The sequence below is a fragment of the Vanacampus margaritifer genome, chromosome 7, assembly GCF_051991255.1.
Source record: "Vanacampus margaritifer isolate UIUO_Vmar chromosome 7, RoL_Vmar_1.0, whole genome shotgun sequence".
NCBI lineage: Eukaryota > Metazoa > Chordata > Actinopteri > Syngnathiformes > Syngnathidae > Vanacampus > Vanacampus margaritifer.
The window spans coordinates 8,380,387-8,408,125 of record NC_135438.1 but is presented as its reverse complement, the minus strand read 5'-3'; the positions used below and the strand labels follow the sequence as shown (position 1 = coordinate 8,408,125).

Genomic DNA, 27,739 nt, shown 5'->3' with positions numbered 1-27,739 from the left:
ATTAATTCGCTAATTGATTAGTTGTCAATTAATTATTGCACCTCTAAAGGAAAGACAAGCTTTGTATATAAATGAGAATCTACATTTTGCCTGAGTTGTTAGTGGAATGCATGCTCATGTGCACAGAAAAACTTCAAACTATCTCATTACAGCCCCACATTGTGCTCCCGGTATACACACCCTGGCCACTAGGGGGCACCAGGTTTAAAAGATTAAAACAATTTTTAAAAAAATGAATAAGAGCATATTCTGCTTTTAGCGAGTTTACATGGCCTCTCATTCCGGTTTTATAAGGGTTATTGCCTGCAGGTAAACATACTCACTGACATCCATCCTAGTTTCGTTGCACTGAGACATAACCTGCTAGCATAATTAGAGAGTCAACTTCAACTGGGAATTACAATAAACCTCTTAAAGCATTTCTTGAAAAATGAACGCACTATTTATCAAAATGAGCTGAATTAAGTTAACTGGAATCGTCTAGCACTTGTATGTAAAAATGTTTGCTCCCAAGCCCCCCCCCCCAAAAAAACAGAGTGACAGCTCGTATCTTGAAAAACTACTTTAAAATTATGCACGGCTTAAACATTAACAATGTGCTTAAATACAGACAAATAGCACTGAGAAGTTCAATACAACTGAACTGTACTTGGGCAGTGATTCATTCAAGTACCACTAGAGGGAGGCCTACAAGGACCACACTTTGAGAATCACAGGCAGAGGAACATTTTAAATACTAATGCGGTTATATATTACTCACATTTTCCCCTATCGTCTGTGACAATTAGGCGACTGGTCGGCGACCATTCCATCCCCAACCCTAATGAGAAGAACCAATATAGAAAGCGGATGGATGGATTCAATAATTGTAGCAAATTCATGAAACTGAGAGATGGTGCATGATGTTTTAACGCAGGGAAAAATGAGTCACATGTGCTATTTGACTTGCAATATTCTAAATATAGCCTCACGTTACCTGGCATTTGAGCCCTCACAAAGCACAGGCATGTGGAGAGGGCTTAGTCCCCACACTGCTGCATGATTATGAAACGGGCGCAGTCATGTGATGTCTTCTCTCATCATCATCATGACAAGTTGCAAGTCTGACCTTCCTCCTTCCTCCTCCACACACACACACACACACACGCACGCACGCACGCACACACACGAGTTAGTTCGCCATGCAGGGGGCTTGCGAGAAGGAGTGCACACATAGCGGTGGTAGTGCACTTGAGGCTACACTAGGGGCGGAGTTTGACCTCCCAAGTCTCCAAACATCACTAATCCGCGTCGGACACTCTGGCCACAAACCATCACTGGCCTCGTTTATCACTCACACACTGAGGGTGGGGGGGGGGAAGAAGAGACGGGATGGGTGGGGGGGAATTTTAAGCGAAATTAAAGTGTCTCGGGCACCGAACAGAGGGTTGAGGCTGCAGCCCTGCGTGTCGGAGGGATTGCCAATGGTGCACTATGACAGATAGCGCTGCACGTATCTGCAGTAGGCGCCCCTCGTACTCCTAGACCCGCGTTGGATTCGCAGGATTTGGCGCAAAAAAGAAAAGAAAGAAAGGGAAAAAAGAAGCAAAATCACCGATTGGATCCTTGCACCGATATCTCATCTCGGTGGTCCTGCTTTGCCATTTTTGTTAAAAAGGTAAGTCGCCTCTTTTTTCTTTTTTTGCTACGAGGAGCTGCCATGCAAGTTGCGGCACGTTTTTGTGTGTGTGTGTGTTTTGCCATGCGACTGCACGCTTCTGCAAAGCTGCAGCTTTGTTTTGAATACGCACATGAGCGGCACGCATGTTGTTTTCAACACAATTTCATAACGGAGAAGGCGAAGCAAGGTTGTTATGTCATACTTGTGTAAATATGCCCCCCACACGCACCCCCCGATCACCTCCATTTGCTTTAACGATATCACATGGTGTCACAGAGTGCATGGTACAAAAAACAAACAACAAAACATGTGGGGCGCCCAGGCGCTCAAGGGTGACTTTAATTATGGACGTAAATAATGAACACAGTGATTATTTATTTAATAAACGTGCAGGGACAACAATGAGTGGAATCTGCATGTTAATTATGGGTTCAATTTGCATGACAAAGTTAAAATCGTGACACTCACTTTTTTAGTATTGTGTCCCATTTTACATTAAAAAAAATCTTTATTTTAGATTTCTTTTTTATTTGTATTAATTTTAGATTTATTTAAATATATTTTTATTAAATTTATAATATATATATATATATATAATTTATTAATTCATTAAATTTATATTAATTCCACCACAGAGTGCCATAAGTGAAAAATGTCATTCGAAATAGAACGGCTATCTATTATTATTGATGGGAGCTCCCCTTCCTCATCCATTCAAAGTGATAATTCATTACGTCCATAAAAGATTAATGTTCCAGTGCAAAGATTGTTGAAATTTTTAAAGGTGCTCTTCCTGCGCCGACTGACTGACTCTAGATGAATGATCCATTTTAAATTTTTCATTTGAATGCGGTTTGTTTGAATTTTAGTAATGCTTGTGTTTGCTGATATAGTTTAACGTACAGACACTTCATTAAAAGCAATCCAATACAATAGCTGGGTGATTGTAATGATCAGTTTTGGTTGTGATACTGTCAGAGAGGAAATGTTTATTGTTGTAGTTGCTTTAATACTTGTCATTACTCATACATAAATAAGGTAGCAAAAAAACAAACAAACTCTGTAGTACTGCTTCAGAGTAGTTCGTACATATTAATATTAGCACAGAATATCCCAATAATACTTAACTTTTCCAGCACAGGCCCCAAATATGGAAGTTTCAGTTTGGGAACATCTGGCATTATAGAGAATAATGTTATTTCACACTGTACATGCCACTATTTGAATTGTAATGACGTGTATGTACATGTCACACTCACTGACACAATTGACACAGCCTAATGTGATCCAATACAATTGCTGTATCAACAACTCTGTTAGTGTCAGAAATTAGAAACAGCCCTCAGAGTGATGCATTGCAGTTGTCCACTATTGCAAAGTACTACAACCATGATAGTGATTTTTGTTTTGTTTTGCAAAATCCATCTGTTTTTATCCATCTCAGGTGGCGGCCATTTTTCCCTTTTCTGTCGAGTAAAAATGACAACACAGTGCTTAACGACCAATCACGGCTCAGCTGTTTAGTCATGCACCGTTTGCAAGCTGAGCTCTAAGGCATTGTGATGTCATTTTCAGTTGACAGCAAGTGGCAAAATGGCCGCTACCTCAAAATGGGTGGATTACTTCATAATTACAGAAACACAATATTAAATCAGAAAACCGTGGTCAGACTAGTGGGGGCGCATAGAACATGTTACTGTAAATACTTTTTTTGACTTGATTTCACCTTTAATAGAGAGGCGCTTTTTGGTCCAGGGCGCTTACAGGGAAGAATTTTTTTTTTCCCTAAAGGAACACTTTCAATTACTATATTCTTCTTCTTCCAAGCTTTTCCCTATTCGGGTGTCACCCTTAAACATAACTACCATGTTGCACCCCTAAATGCAGCAGGAATGATAAGTTCTTTGACCGTTTTAACCTAAATATTAATGACCCTTGTTGCAGAAAGAAATTTAACAAAATGTAATTAAAATCAATTTGATAGTTTTCCATTATCCTACTAGCGAACACAGCTAAATTACAAAAGCACAGTCAGTATTGCAAACTTAGTGATTTGGTCGCTTTATTTTGCGACATTTCCGACAGGAAAGCGAATATAATTTGCACTAAGAGACCGACAACATGAGCAGAAACATTTTCACAGTTTTGCATTGGACAAGATAGGAGCTCATTGAAAGGCAATCACAGAGTCAATGGCGCTGAACATTGTCAATGACATGGTCCTCATTTCTATGTTGCAAAAGCTGTGATTTATCCTTGTGCTATAAGCTTTTGACCCGAGTTATATGCTTCCATGCAGCAAATACCTTGCATGCGAGAGCTAGAAATGTCAGATTTATGTGATGTTGTATGTCACAATCACATCAATGATTATTTATAGTATTGATTATTTATGGCCTAAAGCTAAGGTGGGAAGAAGTAATTGGTTTAGGTCAGTGGTGGGCAAAGAACAGCCCGCAATCCAAATACAGTGCTGCCTGCTCTGTTCTTTAATTCAGCCCATTCAGCATTTACACGATCAAAAGTGCTGGAACATCTTTTGAATAAATTAAATAAATAATAGTATTATTAATCATAACTTTTATTTTTTATTAATTTATCTCATTAAATACTGTCAATTGATGTACTGCAAATAATATCAGGATAAATTTAATTACCTTTTCTAAATCATCCGGCCCATCTGTCTTTCTAAAATGATACTGCATAATCACACAAATTATTTGTGAACCCCTCAAATTACAACTCATGGACCCCCCACCAGGAATCTAGGGACCCCAGTTTGAGACCCACATGATTGAGGTTCCTATGCTGCATTTGGAACTAGCGACAAAAGAATGTCTTGTGAATTAATTACAGTGAACCCTCGTCATATTTGTGGTTCGATAATTGTAAATTCACATATTTCCTGAATTTAATCAATAAAGACATTGCTTTGCCGCCCTCTTGTGGCATCTATGAGCCGTGAACATGTATTTGGCCCCTTGTTAAAAAACAAATGTGGGGCTTACTTTCTCCCACCTTTATGTGTAAGGTCATTAAAAAAAATTAACTATCGCTGGTGCCTTTTTGTTCTTTTTGGTCAGCAGTGGTTTTGGAATTGGATCTCTGCCAAGGATACCATTTTTGCACAGTCTCTTTCTTTATTGTTGAGTCACAAAAGCAGACCTTAACTGAGGTGAGCAAGGCCTGCAGTTCTTCATATGTTGTCCTGGGTTCTTTTGTTTTCTCCTGTATGAGTCATCACTGCTCTTGGGGTCATTTCTGTAGGCTGGCTCCTCCTGGCAAGGTTCACCGCTGTTCTCTGCTTTCTCCATTTGTGGACAATGGCTCTCATAAAAAAAAAAAAAAACACACAACAACATATGATTAGCACAAGTTAATTAATAGTTTAACAAGAATACTTTTTTCCCCACAAAGGGTCAGGGAGATTTAAATATTTTTTCCCCATTAAATAATCAAATCACAATTTAAAAATTGCATGCATTTTATGTTAACTTTTGGGTTTGTCAGATGTTTGCAACATTCAAGTGGAAAACTATGCAGAAAAATAAGGATTTGGGAAGACTGTCAGTACATTAAATTTAAAACCAGTTGACTTACTTGATTTACTTTCCATGGGTCCATGTCTTGTAGGTGTCAATAGAGGAGTCCACCAGTTTCCTCCACTCGTCTTTATCCATTGCAATTGTTTTAGTTTGCCACACACTTTTCTGGCACCATTCTTTGATCTCATCTAGAAATTCTAGATTCTAGATGTATGTAAAGTATTCCATGCTTATTTTTACCTTTCACCCTTGTTTTGAGGCCTGCAAATTCTGTTTTCTCTGTATAACAACGTGCACTCTGTTTTTTGTGCTATCTGCCATACCTCATTGCTCAATGTTCTATGAAGACATCGAGTTCCATGTTATGGCATTGCCAAGATACTCAATACTGTTACAGGATCCACCTTTGTGGAAGCGTATATCGTACCTTTTGGGGGGGGGGGGGATGAATTTTTCACAGATTTGTGCTATTTGCAGCAGGGCTCGTCCCTATCCACATTGGTTTCCTGTTCTTGAATTTGGCACTGAGTCCACTTATGTCTTCGCCATTGGGTCTAACGGTTGCTATACCTTTTAGACCCATCGCCTTTCAATGTGTAGAGGCGAGTGTATGAAGATGCCCTGTGGCTGAGGCCGAGAATGCGTTCAACCAAGCGCTCGGCAGGAGCGTGGTGATGAGATGGATGGAGCCAAAGAACAACCAGCTCCCACATCCCAGCATGTCCAACGGCAGCAAGTCTCCACCACAGTCGGGAGAAGGTAGAGGACATGATGATTTCACATGGCATGTGTCCAATTCAGTCATTTGGATTAGTGATGTCATAAAATAAACTGTGTCCAACATGAATTTATATCCACTTCTACTTATGGTGCCAGGCAGTGATGATAATAATCCTTCTGAGCGTAGCATGTGTGCTCACTTGTACAATACAGACTGCTTTGGACCAAAATACATTCAGCTGCCATATTGGTTTCAAGTAGCAGATAAAGACAAATATTACATTGTTGATTGTCCTGAAGAAGAGGTAGTCTTGATACAGTATCAACTGGTTTGTCGGCTGGAGAACATCACGTCCACTTTTGGGTGTTCCATCCATCTTTAGGGTAATTATTAAACTAGCTCAGGGAGAAAAACATTGCAATAATGTAAAATTAGTTTAAAATAGTGATACTTAAGGCACTGTTGATTCAGTCCCAAATAGGGCATGGGCATTTATTTTTGTAAACAATTTCAGCTGTTTAAATGATATAAAATAATGAAAAATATTAGTCTTGAAACAATATAAAATTAATGAAAGGTGATATAAGTACCGGTAAGATGTTGATTCAGTGTATTTAACTGTATTATGTAGAGTTAGAGGATTTGGTATGTGGCCACACAGATAAACTGGAAAAAGAGAAAGGTTGGGGACCGATAGTTTAAATTATGGCTTTTTCGATTTTTGACCAAGTTCTCTCAGGGTCATGCAAAATTTATGACAAAATATGATCAATGATCCAGCAAATGTTTACTAATGATTTAATGTACATAAAAAGCACATTCTGTCACTGTCCACATTGGGTCAATTTCATTCACAATGGACCATTAGTATTATTTTCTTCCCCTCCTCCTTATTTTCTCTAACAATATAATATTTATAATAATTCTTTAAAAAAAAAAAATCCCTCCTCTTAATTGCGTGGGGAAAAAAAATGGTTTTGGAGGATTTCGCCTAACAGCACCAATTTATGAGTTAAGTCTATAATCTAATGCTCTTATGGGGTCATATATGGTCCACGTGTTGTACACTCTGTTTAAAACAAATAACTTTAGACAACATGATTCTAAAATATCCGCAATTAAGACAACAAAACCACTGGATTGCCACAGTTCTTACCTTTTAACAACTTTAAAAGAAGCCTGGTTGTGTGTTTCCAGCTGCAGCCTCTAACTCCATGGCATGGGTGAAAATGTTTAAGAAGCCTGGAGGAGGAGGAGGCCTGAAGAAGTCCTACCAGCCTGGCAGCATGTTGTCTCTGGCTCTCACCAAAGGCCTCCTGAATGAGCCCGGGCAGAATAGCTGTTTCTTGAACAGCGCAGTTCAGGTGAACCCTCATTATTCATTATTGAACGTTTTTTGCCCCTTAGAGTAATGTTTGAATAGCTACAAACTAGCTTGTTTACTAGCTTTAATTTACCTAATTTCAAGCTAGCTGTAGCGCAGGAAGGAATCTCGGTGCTAGCTATTTTTATTATTTCTATTTTTGAGCGGGTTTGGGTCCTCTTTTCCTACATTCGTCTACCATAGTTTTAAAAAAATAATAATAATTCATTACCTCGGTTGGTATGCACAGCCTACTGTACAGTCATTGGCTGAATTTGTAGTCGCTTAATTCAATGATTGGTTGGTTTACATGTCATTATTTTACACTGCTCCAGTGATTGGAAGTAATGTCACTCACATGTCTGTTACGTTTATTTCTCTCGTCGTCCGTACACCCCCCCCCCCCCCACACTACTTTGCTAAGCTGAGCTACATGGAAAACTTTAATTTTCTCCACACACAGAACATGTCCTGGGTCAGTTTTAACCAAGAATATCCACTCTAATGTATATTTAACGTTGGTCTAGAATATGTCGTTACTACGCTAAGTGTTATTTTAGTTGATGTAAAAACAATTTAAGAAAGTGATCAGTCAACTAATGCATTCATATTTCTTATCAAAGAAAAAAAGAATTGGAAAAGTATTGGACTTTTGGAAAGTGTGATCATTCAGTAGCCAGACAAGAACTTTAATGATGCCTGGGCATCAACGCACCAATCAGATATGTCCAATCAGATTGCCTGTAAATCTTGTTATTCCTCAATTGCATTTTTAGGGGGCTCTGATAATGATTTTCAGCATTTGACACACAATTCCTTTTGTCTATGCTTTTCAGGTGCTTTGGCAGCTGGACATTTTCAGGAGAAGTCTGAGGCACCTCTCAGGGCACTTTTGTTTGGGTGATTCCTGCATTTTCTGTGCATTGAAGGTTTGTCACAGTCACTTTACAGTTTAAGGTGAAGGTGTTTTTTTTTTTGTATCTTTAACTAACTTTTTTTTGTTTGTTTTTGGGGTGGGGTTCCTAGAGCATCTTCAGCCAGTTCCAGCAGAGCCGTGAGCGCGTGCTGCCATCAGACAGCCTGCGTAACGCCCTCGCTGAAACCTTCAAAGACGAGCAACGCTTCCAACTCGGTCTCATGGATGACGCCGCAGAGTGCTTCGTATGTTGATAGTTACCTTTGGCTCATCATCTAAAATCATATAAGTCAATTGACAGGTGACCAACCAATTGCAGGAAGTAGACTACATCCCATAACAATTACTGTACTTTTCACTTAATTTCTTTCCCTATGGTAAACTACATATATACATAAATAATATTATTTTTTAATATTTAGATTAAACTTCTCTTCACTTGAGGAATCCTACTGACTTGTTATAAATAATAAGGAAAAACAAATAAATCGTACAGAGCACACACAACCATTATGATATTATGTTTAATCATAACGTTGTAAAATTAACTGCGGTTGCACTAATTTGTTACTTTAGGAGAATATCTTGGAGCGCATTCATCTGCACATCGTCTCAGACACAGCCACTGACTCTTGCTCCTCCAAATCCTGCATCACCCATCAGAAATTTGCCATGATGCTTTACGAGCAGGTACGTAGCCAATTCAACAAGCCCGCCCTGCCTGGATTGCTCTAAAAATCTATCACTAAAAATGTGTATTGATGTTTTTTGTCGCAGTTTGTGTGTCGCTGCTGTGGTGCGTCGTCGGACCCCCACCCTTTCACAGAGTTGGTTCACTATGTTTCAACCACTGCTCTATGGTGGGTACTTAATTTACTATTTTAGCTATTACACCCTATCCCACAGGATAATCTTTCAGAGATGCTAGAAAATCGAACCTTTGCTGACTTTGATTACAAATACACAAATTCGGCCTAATTGTTGGTACGTGTACTAAATACACGTTTTTCGAAACTTTCTAAGTTTTCTCACGATATCCATGATAAGCCATGGTGTGACGTAGGTTGCGGAATCCCTCCTTAGTCCTTTTCCTGTTTATTTCTTGTGTCCACAAATACAATAGAATGATCTCACATTGGTTAATGTGACACATTTTCTGGTTCTGTCTCATAATCGCTTAAAAGAACATGTTTGTAAGGTACACTTCTGTGTCTTTGCACAGCCAACAGGTGGACCGCACGATGGCGAGGACAGAGCGTCTCAGGTCGGACATGTTTGGAGAATTGCTGCAGGCGGCAAACAACACAGGCGACCTGCGTAGCTGCCCCGTATGTCATTTCCTGCCCTCATGGATATTTTACTACCATTTCTTTTGCAACAAAATGGCACTAATTACAACAGCCTGTTCACTTCCACCGCTTCTTATCAAATTTCACGCCACGGTGAATGAGTGAACTTTTAAGAGTACATGCTGTTCTTTGTGCACTTGAAGGAAGGAAACCGTGCCAGACTGGTGTTAGGATATAAATAGCAGTAAGGGCTTAGCCTCTGTTTTCTCTCTCATCTGTATTTGCTGCTGCTGCTGTCGTCTTCCATGTTTTAGTGGAGGAAAGATCTGTTTTTTTTCCCCAGAATTTGCTATTATTGCACTATGATGAGTGATAGATTTAGGTTTTCCTGTCATCACTCTTGCTGTACAGCTAATATTTTCTAGCTTTGGACTAAAAAGAGGAACAATAAGCTAGTTTACCCAACGCTACGCTAATCATCTCCCACAAGTGTTCTAACTGTCCCAAACTCTTTATACTTTAGAGATATTAGTTAATTTTTTAAATGCTTTAATTATAATACACAGTGGAACGTCAAAACTTTTGAGTGATGCTTGCTGACCTCCATTTTTGGTGGTGGTGGTGGTGGGGTGGGGGGGGGGGGGGTGTTCAGGCAATACTTGAAAAATGAGTTCTGTAGTTTAACAACGTAACTGTCCAATAAAAATCATGTGGCGGCAAATATTTTACATACTTTTACTTTTATCTGAAACAGAAAAGTGTCATTGTTGTTGTGTTCAATAAATAAATAACAATGATTGAAATATTATACTGTACAGTGTTAAATTGTAAATAAAAATAGCGCATAGTCATCCATATGTATTTGATTAAAGTATATCAATATGTATTTGATTAGAGTAGCTCATTTACAACAATAGTTGATAGGACACGATTCTTCAGTCGTTTAGTGGCAGTTGGCAAACACATGTTGGTTTCCATTATTACATTGGTTACATTTTTTGAGGAGGTACACTGAAGGTCTTATCCCAGGAACATAATGCGTGATTTAAAGAGTCCACATGGCTAAGACATATTTTCATTCTCTTTTAGTTGAATTCCAATTGGTAACACTTTATCCTTTTGATTTTGTGATTTTTTTTTTTTATAGGATTTTTAATTTCCTCTCTTGGCTATCTTTTTCAGAGAGACTGCGGTCAAAGCATCAAGATCCGCCGGGTGCTGATGAACTGTCCGGAGATCGTCACCATCGGATTCGTTTGGGACGCAGAGCAATCCGATCTGACGGACGATGTCATCCGCTCACTTGGCCCACGCTTGAATTTGTGTGGAGTAAGTTGTTATAAAGTATGCCATCAAAACTAAATTGACTAAAAAGGAGTTGTTGAGCTGGTTATGCTATTTGATACACAGAGAATATGCTAGTACACTTAGCATAGCTACCTTGCAAATGTTAAATTAAATCACAGTGGTCATTCTCTATTGATAAAGATGGAAACTTTTGATATGAAATCAATTTAATCCAAATAACAAACTTCATCCACCTCTACGTTGTCTATAATTGTGAATGTGAGTGATGCATGTTTGTATATATGTGCCCTGTGATTGGCTGGCGACAAGTGCAGGGTGTATGTACTCTGTCTCTTGCCCAAAGTCAGTTTATGTAAATATATTTGTCTTTGTTTAGCTTTTCAACCGCGTCACTGATGAAAATGCCAAACGGAACGAACTTCATCTGGTGGGAATGATTTGTTTCTCCAGCAAACACTATTCGGCCTTTGCCTATCACACCAAATCTTCTAAATGGATGTTTTTTGATGACGCCACTGTAAAAGAGGTGAGGGCCTCTGCTGTGTGTTTTAGCTACCCATCATCACTGAGTGAGTTAATTGCTCTGAAATCTAAGTGTTCTCATTCCCAGATTGGCTCTAAGTGGAAAGACGTTGCTTCTAAATGCGTCAGGGGACATTTTCAGCCACTTCTTCTGTTTTACACTAATCCTGAGGGGACGCCAGTGTCTAACGAGGATGCCCCAAGGCAGACTACCATGTGTCCTCGATACAAAGGTCAAGTCAATGGTGAGGCGACAGGTAAGAATGTTACCAGCACACTTTATTATTGTCAAATTATTTTAGTAGATGTGCTATATTTCAGTTAGTCAATGGGCGCATTATAATAAAACACGTCCATTCAAATAGACAAAAAACTGATACAGTACTGAGTGTCTGTGTTGTTCACACTCAGACATAAAAGCATTAACTATTGATTCCATTTGAACAGGCTCTCAGATTAATTAAAGTGTGGAAACTTAGTTGTCCTCCATCCATCCATTTTAGTGCTTATCCTATCTGTAAGGTAAATATAGATTAATGCTATTTTTTTTTACGTAAATGTCATTTTATAAAATAAACTTATGTGTGGGTCTGTGTGGAGACTGCATGCAGTAATGTGACTGCCTGAATCCATTTTATTGGTCAAATGGAGTCAAGCATCACTGGTAGTTATGTTGGGTTGGTGTAACAGTCATGTAACACAAATCTCTGCTAATTAAAACCGATCACACAAGCTTTTATAAATACTTAGCCAAACATAGCAGCCAGCAGAATGTGGCTCCATGTAATGGTGTAAAGCAGTGTTTCTTCACTGTAAAAAATAAATAGCATAAAATGAAAATAAAAAAAGAGTAATATTTAATTGGAAAAAAATAAATTAATAAACAAGTAAATTTTACAAGGAGAGGTTTGAGTAAGATTGACCAGTTTATTTAAAAAAAAAACAAGCAACTCAAGGGTCATTGAATGAACCCACAACCTTCATTTGGAGAGACAGCCACTCAACCACCTGAGCCATGCAGCTCTTGCTGTATGTTAGTATATTGATGGTGTCAGGCGGAATCCTCGTACCTCCAAGAGACGTTTTTGGTCTCATTTTCGACACACCAGCAATGACTGATAATTTTAAAGAAAGCTCTGTGTTTAGTTCTGAAAAAAAAAAAGCAAAACAGTCACTCTGCAATAGACTCAAATAACAAAATAAAATTCAAACAACTTACCCTGAATTTAGGATTCATTTATAATAAATTAACCAAAGTGCAGAAAACAAAAATGACAACTCAAAATTTCTGTCTTTGTTGAAAACAAATTGAAATGAAAACTAAAATGAAACACATTAACTGAGTAAATCTTAAATATTAATTCAATTTCCAATTTACCTCAACATTTGCTGGACAAAAATATTACACGAAAAAAACCTAGTAGCACATTGAAATATACCTAATGTTTTTAAGTAAATGTGAATAACTGAAAAAATAAGCAAATATAATTAAGAAACTACGGTAATAGTTACAAGCGCAAAAAATCTTTTTTTTTATCAGTATTAGCACCCTTGTTGAAACATTTTATTCTTTTACAAAAAAAAGTCAAAGAAAAAGCTAAACTAGGTTAATCCAGCGATGCATTCTGATAAAAATGTGATACAGTAAAATGAAATTGCGAGTATTCGTGTCTATCTTGACATCAACGGGAGGCAATTCTACTGAATTAAAGCCAAATAATGATCACTGAAATTGTCATCACTGTCAGTAAATTCTAATGGGGCCTTACAAACGGCAGTTGTGGCTGTGCTCAGGATTTGGGTTAATGTGTGTGTGTGTGTGATGGTTTGAACTTGACATGAGGATGATGCCTCTGTTGCACGCAGATTACCACCCACGCCTTCCTGCCTAATCCCTGCTCCTGTGGCCCTGCAGCGTACTACTCATGTGCTCTCACTCTTCTTAGCTGCATGGACATTTCACATGTTTGGCCACGCTTTATTTCACCGCTCGTTTGTTTTGACGATGGAGTTGCGCCAGTTCCCATGGATTGTTTTGCTTTAGTGCGACGCCCGGACGCTTTGACTGGCATGGGACTAGAGTCCTGTTTTAGTGAGAGGATGCGTAAATCGCAGGCTCTTTTTTTTTTATATACCTTATAGTATGTCTTGTGTATTTTTTTTTTAAATGGACATATATTTTACAATAATATTTATAGGTATACCTTCATAATGTAATGAGATCCAATACAGAGCTTTACAAAGATAATTTTCAGTTTGTATTGATTTAACATTGCTGTATTATTGTAGTTTTATCTTGCATCCTACTATAGAGCTTGATGACAGAAACATTAGCTCTTGAAGTATTCACAGTTTATATAATTGTTGTTCATGCTGCACAGGGGAGACAAAAAACACCACCGGCACATTGGTGAAAGTGTCAGTACATTTAGCAGAGTTAATGATGCTCTTGCATTTTTCACTTTGCTAATGAGGCTCTTGCATTATGCAATCATTTTGCACAGCACAAAGGAAGGAGGTGAGTGTGTATTGTATTGTGTGCCGCTCTCATTTAGTGATAAATCAGAATGGAAGAACAGGTTTTAGGCTCACTTTGTGGCTCACTTGATCTCTTTCCACGTGCACCAGATGCTCACCAATGTCTGCTTTATGCAGTGAAAACATTTTTGGCATCAGAGAAATGTTTACATGAGGTGTGTCGGTATGCCGAAAATCAAAGTTCGATTTGTACCTTGGTTTTAGGTCGTGGTTTGGTTCACAGTGTGTACTGTAATTAACAAATTATAAAAGTGCCTAATGTTTAGTTGAGTGGCAAAACTCAGCTTGGAGAATCTTTTTGAAGGAATTGTATCAATTATGTCTGTCAAACTGCCCTTGCTGTGAAGTTAGTTGAGTCACCTGTCCACTTACAGAAGTCAATTCTCAAGTTTACATTTATAAGTAAATACAATAGTCGATCAAAGGCACCACAATATAAACTTTTTGGGGGAGTGTCACTGTAAAAAAGACACACACACTCCTTGTGAAATGTACTTAGAATTTCAAAGTGAAAAAACTTTACTAGTTTTTTTCAAGTAGATATTACTTTTTTTTTTTTTAAGTTTTTTTTTTAAATAGTTATCCTGTTGACTATGTGCATGCAAAAACACGAAGCGGGGTAACAAGAGCAGTAGAACATTTTTAGATTCGAGTAATGAACCACAATATCTTTAAGTGGACTGGTGAGCCGACCACTCATCTATCTTTCTTTCCCTCTTCAGTGAAAAATCCCCTCGGCAGTCCAAGCAGATTCCAGGAAGCTTTTATGGAAAATTTTCAGCGAGTCAGTGAAACCACAAAAAAGGACCGAGGGCACACACGAATAGATGCCTCTCAATCGAAAGGTACTGCATGGTTTCTTTTTGTATGATGACACCGTTAAAGGGAATGACGATGTATTTGGAAAAATTATATTTTAACTCATTCACTCCCAGCCATTTTCACTGAAGCAATCCCTTTCACTCCCGGCTGTTTTATTGGATTTTAACTGATTTTGCAAGGCCCACAGAATATTGTGTTCTATTGCTATACAAATCTACCAAAAGAAAGATTAGAGTCTCTTCTTTCATCAGGAAAAATATATATATATTTCTATTTTGCAGCAATTAGCATTAGAATATTGCTAATAATAAGTTTCATCATTATTTACAAATCTATCTAGAACAGTGAGTAAATGAGTTTTTTTTTCAACATGACCCTGGTTGAGCTCTTTTGCTCTGCTGCCACCTGCTGACCGTTTGTGTAATAACTACCAATGCTCCAACCGTTCTTTGCAGTCGAGAGGCTGCATCAAAGCCTTTTGTATGCTCTAGCATAAAGATAAATAAATAAATAAAAACGTATAAATACGTCTTTGGGACAGTTAAAACGTTACAAATATAACATATTTATACGTTTTTGGGAGTTGCTAGTGTATGCTTGGATTACTTCTTTTTTTTTTGAAAGTGACCGAAGCGTGTCACAGTTATGAAGACACCTGGGGACTGTTTTAAATACAAAAAAGTGATCAGAATGTTGCGTTTGTTCTGTAGACATGACCCACGCAAGGTCCTCGTCTCCTGAGAATGGACCCAGGGAGCAAAAATGTAAAAGCTATCCCCGCAATGAGAAGTCAGCGAGCCATTCAGGCAGACCATCTCAGGAAGCACGTGGGCAGTCCAGACCCACGCAAGCTGGCGGGCACGGCAGGAAGAGCCATCTATCGCCCAGTCGTTCCGATCAGGACGGCTCCCAGGATCAGTGGGAAAATGGCGGGAGTGGAGGAAGCCGGAATAAGTGCAAATCCACCTGGAGGCCCGTTCGCGAGGTACTAAACGTGGACACTGTGCTCAACGAGCTCGAGCAGCGTCGTCAACAGCAACACGACAGCCCTCGACGAGCCAAGACGGAACGGGCGCACGCCGAACAAAGTCGGGATCGCGAGCGGGAGTACGCACGGACCAGAGAGGATCGCAAGCAGAAGTGTCTGATGACCATTTACGAAGACGAGCAGCGTCACGAGACGGAGAGCCACAGTTCCGTGGAGTCGGACAGCAGAGCCACCCAGCAGAGGGGCGGCAGGCTGACTGGGGGCGCCAAGACGCTGCTGCGGAGCGACACCTGGACCATCCAGAGAACAGAATCGGGATACGAGAGCAGCGACCGACTCAGCAGCGGGTCCACCAATCCGGACTCGCCGGGCGTTGACGGCTTTGCGGTCAAAGAGCAGAGGGCCGCAACGGAAACCCAGTTCCAAAGGTAAGAAACACTTCGAATCTTTTACAAGCTGTTGTTTCAAACCCATACTACAAACTACAAGTTTTCCCCATCAGTGTGGGCCAGATGATGAACCAGCACGTCGAAAACTGGTGCACCACAAGGGGCGATAGTTGTGGTGGGACCAGGGTTATGATAGGTTTTGATTTTTCATTATCGTCATAAAGTTCAAATTAGGGATGGGCAAGTACCGATACCAGGTATCGGGCTCGATACCAGTATCGGCCGCCCTCTAGTGGCCGTTTTACAATGAGGAACTAGAAATTAGAAATCACCCTGCTCTCAGCTGTTTTTCTTTCCAATATATATTTAAAATTTAATACAGAGTAACAAGTCACTACATGTTTATGAGTCTCATAATCCTTACAGGGATGTTTTTGAAGTCATTTTGGAGTAAAGTTGTAAGGTTTTTTTTGCTGAATCAGAAATTGATTAAAAAAAAAAAAAACACTAACCCTGACCCAAAACAAATCATTATATATTATATACAGTATCTACGTATAGTGTTTCTGGTAGCCTGCCCAATAGCTTTGTGCCACACGTTTTCTATCCGTTAGATTCATTGTTGTGTGTCTACACCTGCATGGACAAAACTGTTTTATTTTTGTATTGCACTGTAATCTTGTTTTAGAACAGTAATTGATCTCAGCATGGGCCAAAAATAGCATCGCTTTCTTCACTTATGATGACATAGATTCAATATCACTCAAAAGCAGGTAACGGTTTGATTTGAGCTGGCTTCTGAATTTTAACCTGATTGTCATATTGAACAACCTTTAGCGTGCAATATATAGTATCATAATGGGAGATGTCATTTTTTTTTGGTTGTATTATGCATCACACAATATAGACAATACTCGCTTATAACAAGTCATTAATCTCATTCTGAATGTTCAGAGCTCCTGTTTTCACGCCAGAATTACATTGAGCAGAATAATACTGGCGATTGCGTTTTGCCATAGCATGGATGTACGCGCTAGCAAATGTAACGTAACGCTGTGCTTCTGTGCAAAGCAGCTAGGAGTGAATTAACTTGATTACAGCCAAGTAGTGCACTTCATTTTGTCTCAATTGATTCAAGACGCTATTACCTACTATAATTAGCATGCAATTAACTCAATTATCAGAAATTGTCAACTACTTGGTTACTCTGCCTAGCAAAGCATCCTACTTATTTTCTTGTGGAACTAAGTAAAGAATCAAGAATAACATTTCTTATTAAATAGTGGTCAAAATCAGTTTGGTGTAAAATTGCTCCTGTTTTAAGCCTTTTTGAGCATTTGACCTCATGTCACACATTATTTGTGTGTCTAATTGCTGTGACAATTTACTGAGATTAATTGTAAATTGTGCTTTTTACTTTCAGCCAGCTTCACCCAAAGGCAGGAGATGCAAAATCCAGCGTAACGTCCTCACCGTCACACAATGGTATGTTGCAACTATTTATTTCATGGCCTCCTCAGCTTTTCCTGGCACCATAAAACTCTTTAGTGCCCATAAAGTGAAAATAAGTGCGAATGTGTGTTCAGTTAGCAGTATTTGAGCCTTGTTGTCTGAGGGATTTCTTAGTTGATAATCTGCAGGAGAACAAAGTGGTGAGGTGATATCTTGCACTTTCAATGGCAGTTTGTGTGTGCAAATGAAAATGCATGGAATGCCAGAGGTTGGCATCTTCTCTTGGACTGTCTTTCTCTAACCTCCTCACCCGGCAGCCTTTAATCTGATGATAATCCCACAGAGCTCATGCAGGAAAGCACAGCTGGACACGGCTGATGGCACCGTCACAAATATTTTTCCCGTTGCTGCGCGGTGACGCCGAGCAATAGCTTTTATCCTGGCAGGGCCTTCTGCAGGGCAACAGTCAGGGTGGTGGGGGGGGGAATAACACATCTATTTTTAAAAAGGGTTGGAATTCGCCGCCATGTGCTGACGTTCACATCCAGCTGTGTGCCAGTGCAGTGAGATTGACACCTTGCTGATGCTGCCACCTTGTGTCAGTCTTGTGTGTTATGATCTATCTATCTATGTTTGTATATATGAATATATTTGTTATAGGTATGTTTATATAGCGAGAATGATGTACCAGTTTTAAGAATTTCATCATTTAATCCTGTTGAGGTCCTTTGTTATTATACAAAGTATGTCAATGTGATGTATTATCTTTCTATTGCAGGTAAACATCAGGCTAAACCTCAGGGAAAGAACCACGACCAGGTTTCACATTCACATCTTAAGTGCAGTCCAGGTTCAAGGTATTTTTTTTTTTTATTATTACATTCTCATAAACTGTGTCTGTGTGGGGTGGGAGTTTACAACCTTTAAAAAAAAAACATTTTTGACAATAATATGTTCTATGCAGCCCCACTAGTCTAAATATGGTATTCTGGTTAATATTGCGTTAGTGAAATGAGTTAAGCAGCAAAATCCAGCAGTTTTTATTAATATCAGAAGGTGGCCATTTTGCCACTTGTTGTCGAGTGAAAATGACTTCACAGTTGCTCAGGTCTCAGGTAACAACCAATCACAGCTCAGCTTCAGAAAACAGGTGAGCTGTGATTGGTCGTTGCCTGAGTCCTGAGCCACTGTGATGTCATCTTCAGTCGAAAGCAAGTGGCAAAATGGCCGCCCTCTAAGATTGATAAAAATGGCTGGATTTTGCTACATAACTCGGATTCCACAAATGTAATATTAATCAGAATGGCATGTTTAGAATATTGAGGTCACATTTAACATATTCTCAAGAAATTTTCGAAAGTCTCCACACCCCTGTTCAAATGCCAAGTTTTTGTGATATAAAAATAGTGAGACCAATAATTTCAAAACTTTTTCCACCCTTAATGCGACCAACATAACATACATCAATTGAATGAAACAAATTGGGAGAGCAGAATAATGTGCACAAGTATGCACACCCTCTTGGAATGTGGCTTTTTTTTAGTAGGCTTTTCCTGGCTTTTTTCAGCTTTCTTTCAGAAGCATGAAGGTTTTGACAGCTATTTCCTACACCTTCTCTAAAACTCTAAAAGAAAAGCAGCCCCAAAGCATGATCGCCTACCATGCTTCCCTGTAGATTTTATGTTCTTTTGGTTATGAGTAGCATTTTGTTTGTGCCAAACATACCATAAAATTTCAACCTTGGGTTTTATTGTAGCAAAATAAAATCTCCCAAACACATGTGGGAAAATGTGTTATGGTCCAATGCAACCAAGGTTTTGTCTGTAATTCCTAAAGGTATGTTTGGTGCAACCACAATTTTTTCGCTTCAGGAAAAGATTAAAACAAAAACTCAATTGAGTTGTACTGTTTATGGGTCACATTAATGGTGGAAAAAAACTTTGGGGGAAAAAACGAGGATTTTTAAGGGACTTTTTATATCCACTTAAAGTTGGGAAACACTGGTGTAAACTGATTTCAGTTGAAAACACGGTTGTGTACATATACTGCATGCACCCTGAAATTAGGTTTCTCTAAGAAGAGAACTGAAAAAAAAAGGGCTCAGTTGTCTTGATGGATTCTCACAACATTCTCTCTTAATTGCTACAATGATGTCATTGTTTGTGACTGTGGTGCAGGCGCAAATGCAAGTACACATCCAGTACTTGCAGAAAACCTTGCGAGCGGGAGTGCGTGGCTGCAGATAACAGGCAGAGTGAGCAGCAGGAGCTGACAAGCGGTCGAGGCCACGCGGGGGAGTGTGCGGCCTCCAGGCACGTCACCAAGACCAGCAGCTCCGAGTGGAACAGCTCAGACGACCTCGCCCTCTCCGAGCCCGAGGACAGAGACTCTTACCGCTCTAGCGACGCTGCCGCTTCTGACCCGCAATGTCCTCACGTCCCCCTGGCGTACCGCCACTCCCCGGGCAACGCCACCGTAGACTCTCAGCGCCAGATCAGCACGTCAGGTTCGGCTTCGCCTCACCTCCGACCCGGCCAGCGGCTCTCCCCTCATCAGGGCGAAACGAGCGATGCTGTGTTCCGCCCCAGGACGCTTCAAGAACCTTTCCAGCCCAGCCCTCGCCACAGGAAGCCCGACATCTCTGGCCTGCGGACCTTCTCGGACGCCAGTTCCAAGTCGGGCTCGGACCCGGAGAGGAGCACGCCGTCGTCGTGCGAGAGCGACGACAGACTGGCGGCGGGGTGCCGAGCGGAGCAGGCGCCCCCCACTCAGGAGGTTTCTCTCACCACGTACTTCAACGTGGACAACTGCATGACGGAAACTTACCGCCTCAAGTACCACAACCAGAGGCCTCTGCTGCTGTCGGCCACCGTGCCGCGAGCCGCGGGCCCGTCTGAGCGCAGGGACGCCACACACACGCTCTCTACTGACACGCAAGATGTGTCAAAAGCCAAACCTGAATCAAGTAAGTTGACACTTCCATTCTATAGTGGTACCGTGAAGTTCTACCACAATCCGTTCTGTCATTTTGGACGTCTGAAATTCCGTTTCATTGATTTTCAAAAGCAAGCCTATTCCAGCTGACTTTTGGGCAAGAGGCAGGTCAGTAGCTCCTATATAGACAAACAACCATTCACATTCACACTCATACCTAAGGACAATGCAGAGTAGGGAAGGGCAATTGGAGGCCCCCAGGGTCAGAGTAGCCCTTGATTAATTTTTTAAATTAAAATGCTTACTGTAGTTGATCGGTTTGAACTCATTCAATCCCAAAAACGTGTTAACACGTTTTTATATACTTTGTCCTTCACTCCCCAAAACGTGTTTACACGTTTTTTTATGCAAGATCATAGAGAAGGCTTTGATGCAGCTTTTGACACGAAGAGGTGGCTTAAAGCAATTGTATTTATTTAAAAAAAAATGTCCAGCAGGTGGCAGCAGAGTATAAGAAATCAGCCAGGGCCATGTTGCAACAAGCTCTTTTTGTCAGTGTTTTCACCAGGAATCTGAATATTGATGAAATTTAGCTATATTCTAATGCTAATTGCGGCAAAACGGAAACAGATACAAATATACTTTTTTTTCCTGATAAATGAAGAGACTAATCATTCTTTTGGTAGGTTCCATGTTTTTATAGCAATACAACACAATATTCTGTGGGTCTTGCAAGATCAGTCACAATCCAGTAAAACAGCCAGAAGCGAAATGGCTGGAAGTGAATGAGTTAAATTGTACTACAGTAACAGTGTTCACCACTAGATGGCAGACATCGCTCAAGACTGCCTCCAATGCTAAGTGTACATCATCAGAGAAGAGAGAACAGGTAGAGGCAAATAGTGGGGGGGAAAAATCAGTCTGCAGTTGAAATTAAGTTTCTAACGAAACATAAAATGCACACATATATTAGCCTTTAGTTCGCTAGCTTAATGCTAACACATAATGGGAGACTCATATATAACCCCTTAAGCTACTGATATTTGAACACGATATGTGGACACATTTAGACATTCAATATAACAGTACTCGCAGTCATATATTCTTTATCCTTTACGAGGAGCTGAGACATCAGATGTTCATGTGTACAGACACCCACTTACAATAGACTATCTGTCTTATACTGCCCCCAGGTGGCCAAGGAGGCAGCAGCACAATGGCCATTAATTCTATTTATGTCATTACAGTATATTTTTATGAAGTACAATAAAAAAGAAGGCTATTTTTCTCACTAAGGAAAAAAACCACCAAAAATGCACCACTGTAGTCCTTTGCAGCTGAAGTTTTTTTTTCTTTTATTAGAAGTCTTACCTTCAATGATAGTTGACACTCCAAATTACATAACTTTTAGTGCTTTGGAACTTCAAGGTATCACCACAGTTCTACACTGGATGTGATCGTTTACGTGCTGTCATCAATTTGTTTCCAGGCAATACGAGCAATAAACCCACCGCAAAATGGAACCCAGTGACAGCCAAAGGTCTGGATGAACGAGGCTTTTTATGAGTCTACCTTTCTTTTTCTTTTTTTTTGTTTACATGCATCAACTGTGCGGTCATATGAGTTTGAAATTGGATGCCAAAGAGTTTACAGAGGAGGAAATACACTATGTGGACAGAAGTGTTGGGACACTATGTCATTATACTTGCAGGGAGTGAAAATGTGCTGCTATAACGCGTTAGAGGGGTGTCTAGAAAGTTGGACCTGATCAAGAACCGGGTTACAATTCTTGTACTTAAATATCCATCTCAAATTCACAATCATCCAAGCATGCCTTTCTGGAACTTACATTTCTATAACTGTTCCCACCAAGCCTAGAATCGTCCAAAATGTCTTCCTTACACACACAAAGTTCAATAAGCACACACTTTTCTTCATTCATTTAAATGATTGGCTAAGATGTTAAAAATCAGTATGTGTGTGTGTGTGACCCCACTTAAGAAGATTAATCAAGACTCAGTCGGATTGGTTAATTAATCAATCTTGAATGTGTCCCAATAATTTTGTCCATGTAAGCGTGACAATTCCATACCGAGTGGAATTTATTTATGCAAGCTCGTCACTTACAGTATAAGTGAAGCCTGGTTTGAATATGAAAGATGTTATTGTTTTATGCATTATTCACGCTCTCTTTCGCACACATGCACTTGTCTTCCACTTTTCACGTTTCATTAACATATGGTCAGTTTTGCACTGAATCCTATTTTAGACACCTTATGCATAATCAGATTTTATTTATTTTTATATATATATTTAGTGTTGTAATAACCTGCAGAGGTGCCACAGTGGAGCAGAATACTGCTGAGTGTCGGCCCATTTAGACATGAACTTGTTATACAATATTCTTGACACGGCAGTATGATGTCATATGTTCCCGTTGAATGGGCTTACATCATCAATGCTGAATGCATTCATTGTGAAGGAATACTACACTAATATTGATTGCTCCCTGCAGGTTAAACCTTATCCCAGATTGGGAGGTAAGCTGCAAAGTGTACTGTGTAAGTTTTAATGATGTTGCCTAATTATCAATCAGAATGGAATGTGATTAAAGTGTTAATATACAATTTTCTACAAAAATATTCCGTTTAACATTTACTAATTTTCTGTAGATTATATTTGTAAATATGACCATACGTTTTGAATTAAAGAGGACTTAAAATAATTGAGGAAATGGCTTGTGCTATAAGATGTAACTGCAAAAATGTCAGTGAAAACCTACTAGAACCTGTGAATTTCATCTGACGGCATTTGAAATGATTATTTATTTATGTATTTATTTTTTAATTCAAGTATACAGGTTATAGGTCGCATTATGGTGAAAAATGTTTTAAAACTCATTTGCTCCCAAAAACATTGAAAAAAAAGTTATATTTATATGTTTTAAGTGTCCCATAGACATAGTTATACGTTTTTAAATGTTTTTTTTTTTTTTTTAGCTAGAGCATACAAAAGGCTTTGATGCAGCCTCTCAACTGCAAAGAACGGTTGAAGAAATGGTAGTTATTACACAAACGGCCAGCAGGTAGCAGCAGCGCAAAAGAGCTCAACTAGGGCAATGTTGGGAAAAAAAAGCTAATTTCTCACATTTCTAAATAGATTTGTGAATAATGATAAAATTTAGCCATATTCTAATGCTAATGGCTGCAAAACGGAAACAGATAGAAATATAAATTTTTTCCTGATGAGAGAAGAGACTCTAATCTTTCTTTTGGTATAGGTTCCATGTTTTAATAGCACTAGAACACAATATTCTGTGGGCCATGCAAAATCAGTCAAAATCCATATAACAGTCGGGAGCGAAGGGGGTTGCTCCAGTGAAAAGGGCTGGGAGTGAATGAGTTAGGTAAAGAAAGTGATGATTGTTCAATGGCCAAGTCAGTCACCTGGTCTAAACCCAATAGAGGATGCTTTTAATTGATTTTTTTTTTTTAAGACAGCAAGAGCCATAAATGCAGTCAAACGCTGCTTACATTCATGATGACAGTACTTTGAATTGCTTTGAACTCATGAAAGGGAACTCCAAAGTTCATGTTTTTGTTTCAAGTGGAGTCTCTACACTTCCAATTCTGTTAATTGTTTTAATTCAAATGCATTATGATGGTGTGAAGGCAACATCGTAAACACTTCTGCAGGTCACATTGCGACATAAACCCTTATCACTTAATCCAAACTGGCGCCGCACTTATCACTTATTTTAACAACCTGACAGCGTTATATGAGTGACGGAAGAGTGTGCAAATGTGTCGATAAAGAATTTTTTTGTTCCGTCAGTGATTTGAAGTGATTAAAAGCAGATTAAAAGTCCTCCACGTGGGGATATGTACAAATAAGTTGCATGCCAGCCGCCCATAAACGACCTTCTTTGTGTTCTCCCTCCATTGTTCTCCCAATCCTCACGCACGTATTCATGAGTACTATTTATGTTTTCGGTGTGAAGATGTTTGTTGAAATGATACCAATGAAACTCATATGCCAATCCGACGTCATGATGGGATAAAAGTCCCAAAAATTCCCAAACGTGCATGTGGCCTTTACCAAGTCTTACTAGCTTGCTTGTTAAAGCGGAAGCATGAGCATGAAATTCCAAAACAACATAAACTATCCAATATTTATTCAAACGTACTAATCCGATTGCTGTTTGTAATTTCAATAGTTTTTATTTAACACTTGAATGTTCTTATTCTCTTGTTTATACGAATGCATCTGTTGTAAATATGACCGTATGAAGCAAATAATGGACTTTGAACTGTCCGAACGGTATACTATGCATTAAGTTGATAAGGTTATTTTTGACATTTGTAAAGATTTTGTTACATCTGTAGCCTGGGAAAAAAATAAAAAATATATATACACTCATTGGACGCGACATTAGGTACACTTGTACATGTTATACTATTATTATACTTTTTTTTTTCAATTAGCTTAGATTTCATAGCACCTTTCAATTGACCCAGTAACTCATGGGCTTAATAAAAAAAATATATAATTTAAAGACCCAATACAAGATGCTCAGTTTTATTCCACACGACCACCAAATTATTAATTTAATATTATGTTGTTATTGTGGTTGTTTGCAGCGTTATCGAACTCTAGTGCATCATACTGAGGGTATTAAAGTTGTGAAATGTAAAAATAAAAAAGCCAAAATTAGGATCAAATATTAAGTATATTATTCTAGTTATTAAAGGGAAGTTTGCATTGTTAAAACGGCTTGTAAGATTTACTGTAGGCCTCCAAATAAAGCCACGCCCCTAACTAACTTGCACAAGCGCGATTCTCAAACATGGCATGCGATTATGGAAGTACATAGTGGTTATAAATACTCCAAAACACATACAACAAAATAGCAGCACTACCAATGCTAAAATAACATTAGCGCTGTAAAGAAGCTGACGTTAGCCGTGGTTGCTAGCTTTGTAGCATGATTCATACGTAATGGAGTGTTAACTTAACTATAGGCTACTGGTTTTAAATTTTATTACAATTTTTTAACATACAATTAATTAAACGGTTAAAAAGAGAGGCTGCAAGGGCATGCCCGCTAAGAGGGTGCTCTGGATGCCTCGTCTCACTGATGGGTTGTTTTTCCTCCAATGCTGTGTTTTTTGGGGGGGAAATCAAATTGGGGGGCTGAGAGTAAAATTTGTAAAATTAGTAACACCGCATATTTTTCAACAAAATTCAAAGTACAACCACAATAATAAACATATTGTGAGAGGAATTGAACCTCCTTGGAAACGAAATGCTTCATCTAAAGCGGCTCAGCTAAATAAAATTCAATTGAATAACATTTGTGCAGGTGTACCAAATGTTTTATCCTGTGGAGTGTTTATTCATTTCTTCAAGTACTTTTTTTTAATACAACTTCATCCCTACCTTATCTCACGCCATAATAATACATCGTGTGTATTTATTAGGATTATTTGATGGTGTAAATTTATTTTTTATATACGTCACACCTTCTGTACGTGCCCCCCCCAAAAAAAAAAAGAGAGTGTGCGATATGATTCAAGGATGCCTTCAAGCGAGTTGATTGTGCTGTTACTAATGGATTGATTGTTCCTTTGTGCTGTTTTAGTGGATGATTAGAGACATCGTTAGACACACCGGTGACAATGTAGCACCTTTGTGACGTGTTTTCGTTTCCTTTGGAAATCCGTTCACTCTCTGTACAGAATTCGATTATATTTTCTTGTATTTTACACTCGGCGTGTCTTCCGTTACATCACGAGTGCCTTGACATTTTTACGAGTGACACATGTTTGTTGGTGGGGAGGCGCGAGACGCGAAGATGTGATTGATGTCAGAACTTCTTTTTATTCCCCCCCGATATGCAGCGACCAATGTGACGGCAAAAATTATCATCCATCCATACATTTTCTAGAGTGCTTGTCCTCGTTAGTATGAGGCGGAGCTGATCCCAGCTGACTTGCCAGCTTATCATAGGCAAAAATATCATCTGAGATCTTTTAAGAAATAGTCATTGCGTTTCACAGCATCCAAAAGTTGGGCTGTTTTGTCACGTCACATGACATGTTATTACCGTATTTCCTCAACTAGTGGGCTCTTTTTTGGGGGGAGAGCGAGGAGGCCTAAAGGTTGAGCTAGACATGCTGCTGTGCATTGATTGGTCGACGGAGAATTGTAAGTGATGGATTGTGTAGTTTATTTTTTGTATATGGGATTCCACCAGGGTCTGTTTGATTTGGATTATGTTCTATTTTGTATACTAGGAACAGTACTCGACATAATTAAATAGAATTAAATAGTTTTGTTATACTTTCTCTTGCAAAGCACATTATGCACCTTGGCCACCTGGGGGCAGTATAAGACACAAACGGATATACTGTATTGGAGATACAGCCTCTTTCTGTTTCTCAGTATGGCAGTATAGGCTCTGTGCACAAAACCACTACTTCCTAAACTCCGTACAACTCCTTGAAGGAGTGGTATTGAGTTCAGGAAGTAGTGGATTTGTGCAAAAAGCTTATTGGTCATTCTTCGCAGGGGATAAAGACTTTATGTCTGTAAGTTCTGTTATATTATCTGTGCATGCGTTGCTACACCACTGCATAGATGCTATTAGCATCTAATAGTTAGCGCCTGTGCCTATTGTGTTTCCCATTGTATAATAGTTGAAGTTATCTGGTTGTTGTGGCAGTAAACATCCTTCTTTATGATCAAGAAAGTAAATTACAGTTCATATGCTTTTTACTTGGTGAGCCTAAAAAAAACAACCAAATATTTTGGTCGCAAGCCAATGTTTAAGTGAGCCATAGCCTAACCCAGCTGACTTTGAGCGAGCAGGGTGAATCTTTGATTGGTGACCAATTGCTAAATGTGAGCAAAGGCCACTATTTGAGGACATACGGTACATCGATCTTTATTGAAAATGTTTAGAGAAGATGTAATCACGCTCATTTTTCATCCCCACACATGGACCTTGTGTACGTGCGGTCGTGGTTCTTTGTGGTAGCGGCCGATGCTGCCTTGTACTGTATGTACATGTGGATCACATCTCTGTGCGAGTAGCATCACCATTTCGGGAAACAACGTCCAGAATCTGTCTGCACTTTATATTTTTGTAGATAATATATATTTATTTTTTATTTATTACTGTTGAATAAATTATTGTATCACTCTGAAAAGGTGTCACGTTTTCTCTGTGTTCCTTTTTGAGCTCAAGACCCAAATCAGGGATTTTTACGCTCAGTACTCGATGCCAGTTA

The 27,739-nt window shown here is 39.2% G+C and overlaps 1 protein-coding gene across 2 annotated transcripts; it reads left to right on the top strand.

The window, feature by feature from the left end:
• The first annotated feature begins 1,380 nt into the window (after positions 1-1,380).
• usp53b (ubiquitin specific peptidase 53b) lies at positions 1,381-27,739 on the top strand. 2 transcript variants are annotated; one of them, XM_077570299.1, is made up of 17 exons: positions 1,381-1,657; positions 5,783-5,964; positions 7,124-7,290; positions 8,126-8,218; positions 8,316-8,450; positions 8,782-8,895; positions 8,983-9,065; positions 9,428-9,533; positions 10,677-10,823; positions 11,179-11,328; positions 11,413-11,581; positions 14,585-14,707; positions 15,395-16,100; positions 17,485-17,546; positions 18,292-18,370; positions 19,691-20,478; positions 21,937-27,738. In XM_077570299.1, exons 2-17 carry the CDS (start codon positions 5,880-5,882, stop codon positions 22,011-22,013), a joined length of 3,084 nt encoding a protein of 1,027 aa, XP_077426425.1. In that variant the 5' UTR covers positions 1,381-1,657; positions 5,783-5,879; the 3' UTR covers positions 22,014-27,738. The 2 variants fall into 2 exon arrangements, with proteins under 2 accessions (XP_077426425.1, XP_077426426.1); XM_077570300.1 differs by lacking the exon at positions 1,381-1,657 and having other exon boundaries at positions 5,725-5,964; positions 21,937-27,739.

Coding starts and splice junctions, on each gene's coding strand:
- usp53b (XM_077570300.1), top strand. CDS start 5,880: ATGAGATGGATGGAGCCAAAGAACAACCAGCTCCCACATCCCAGCATG. Junction 8,451..8,781: donor ATGACGCCGCAGAGTGCTTC/GTATGTTGATAG, acceptor TTGTTACTTTAG/GAGAATATCTTGGAGCGCAT. Junction 20,479..21,936: donor AAAAGCCAAACCTGAATCAA/GTAAGTTGACAC, acceptor ATTTGTTTCCAG/GCAATACGAGCAATAAACCC.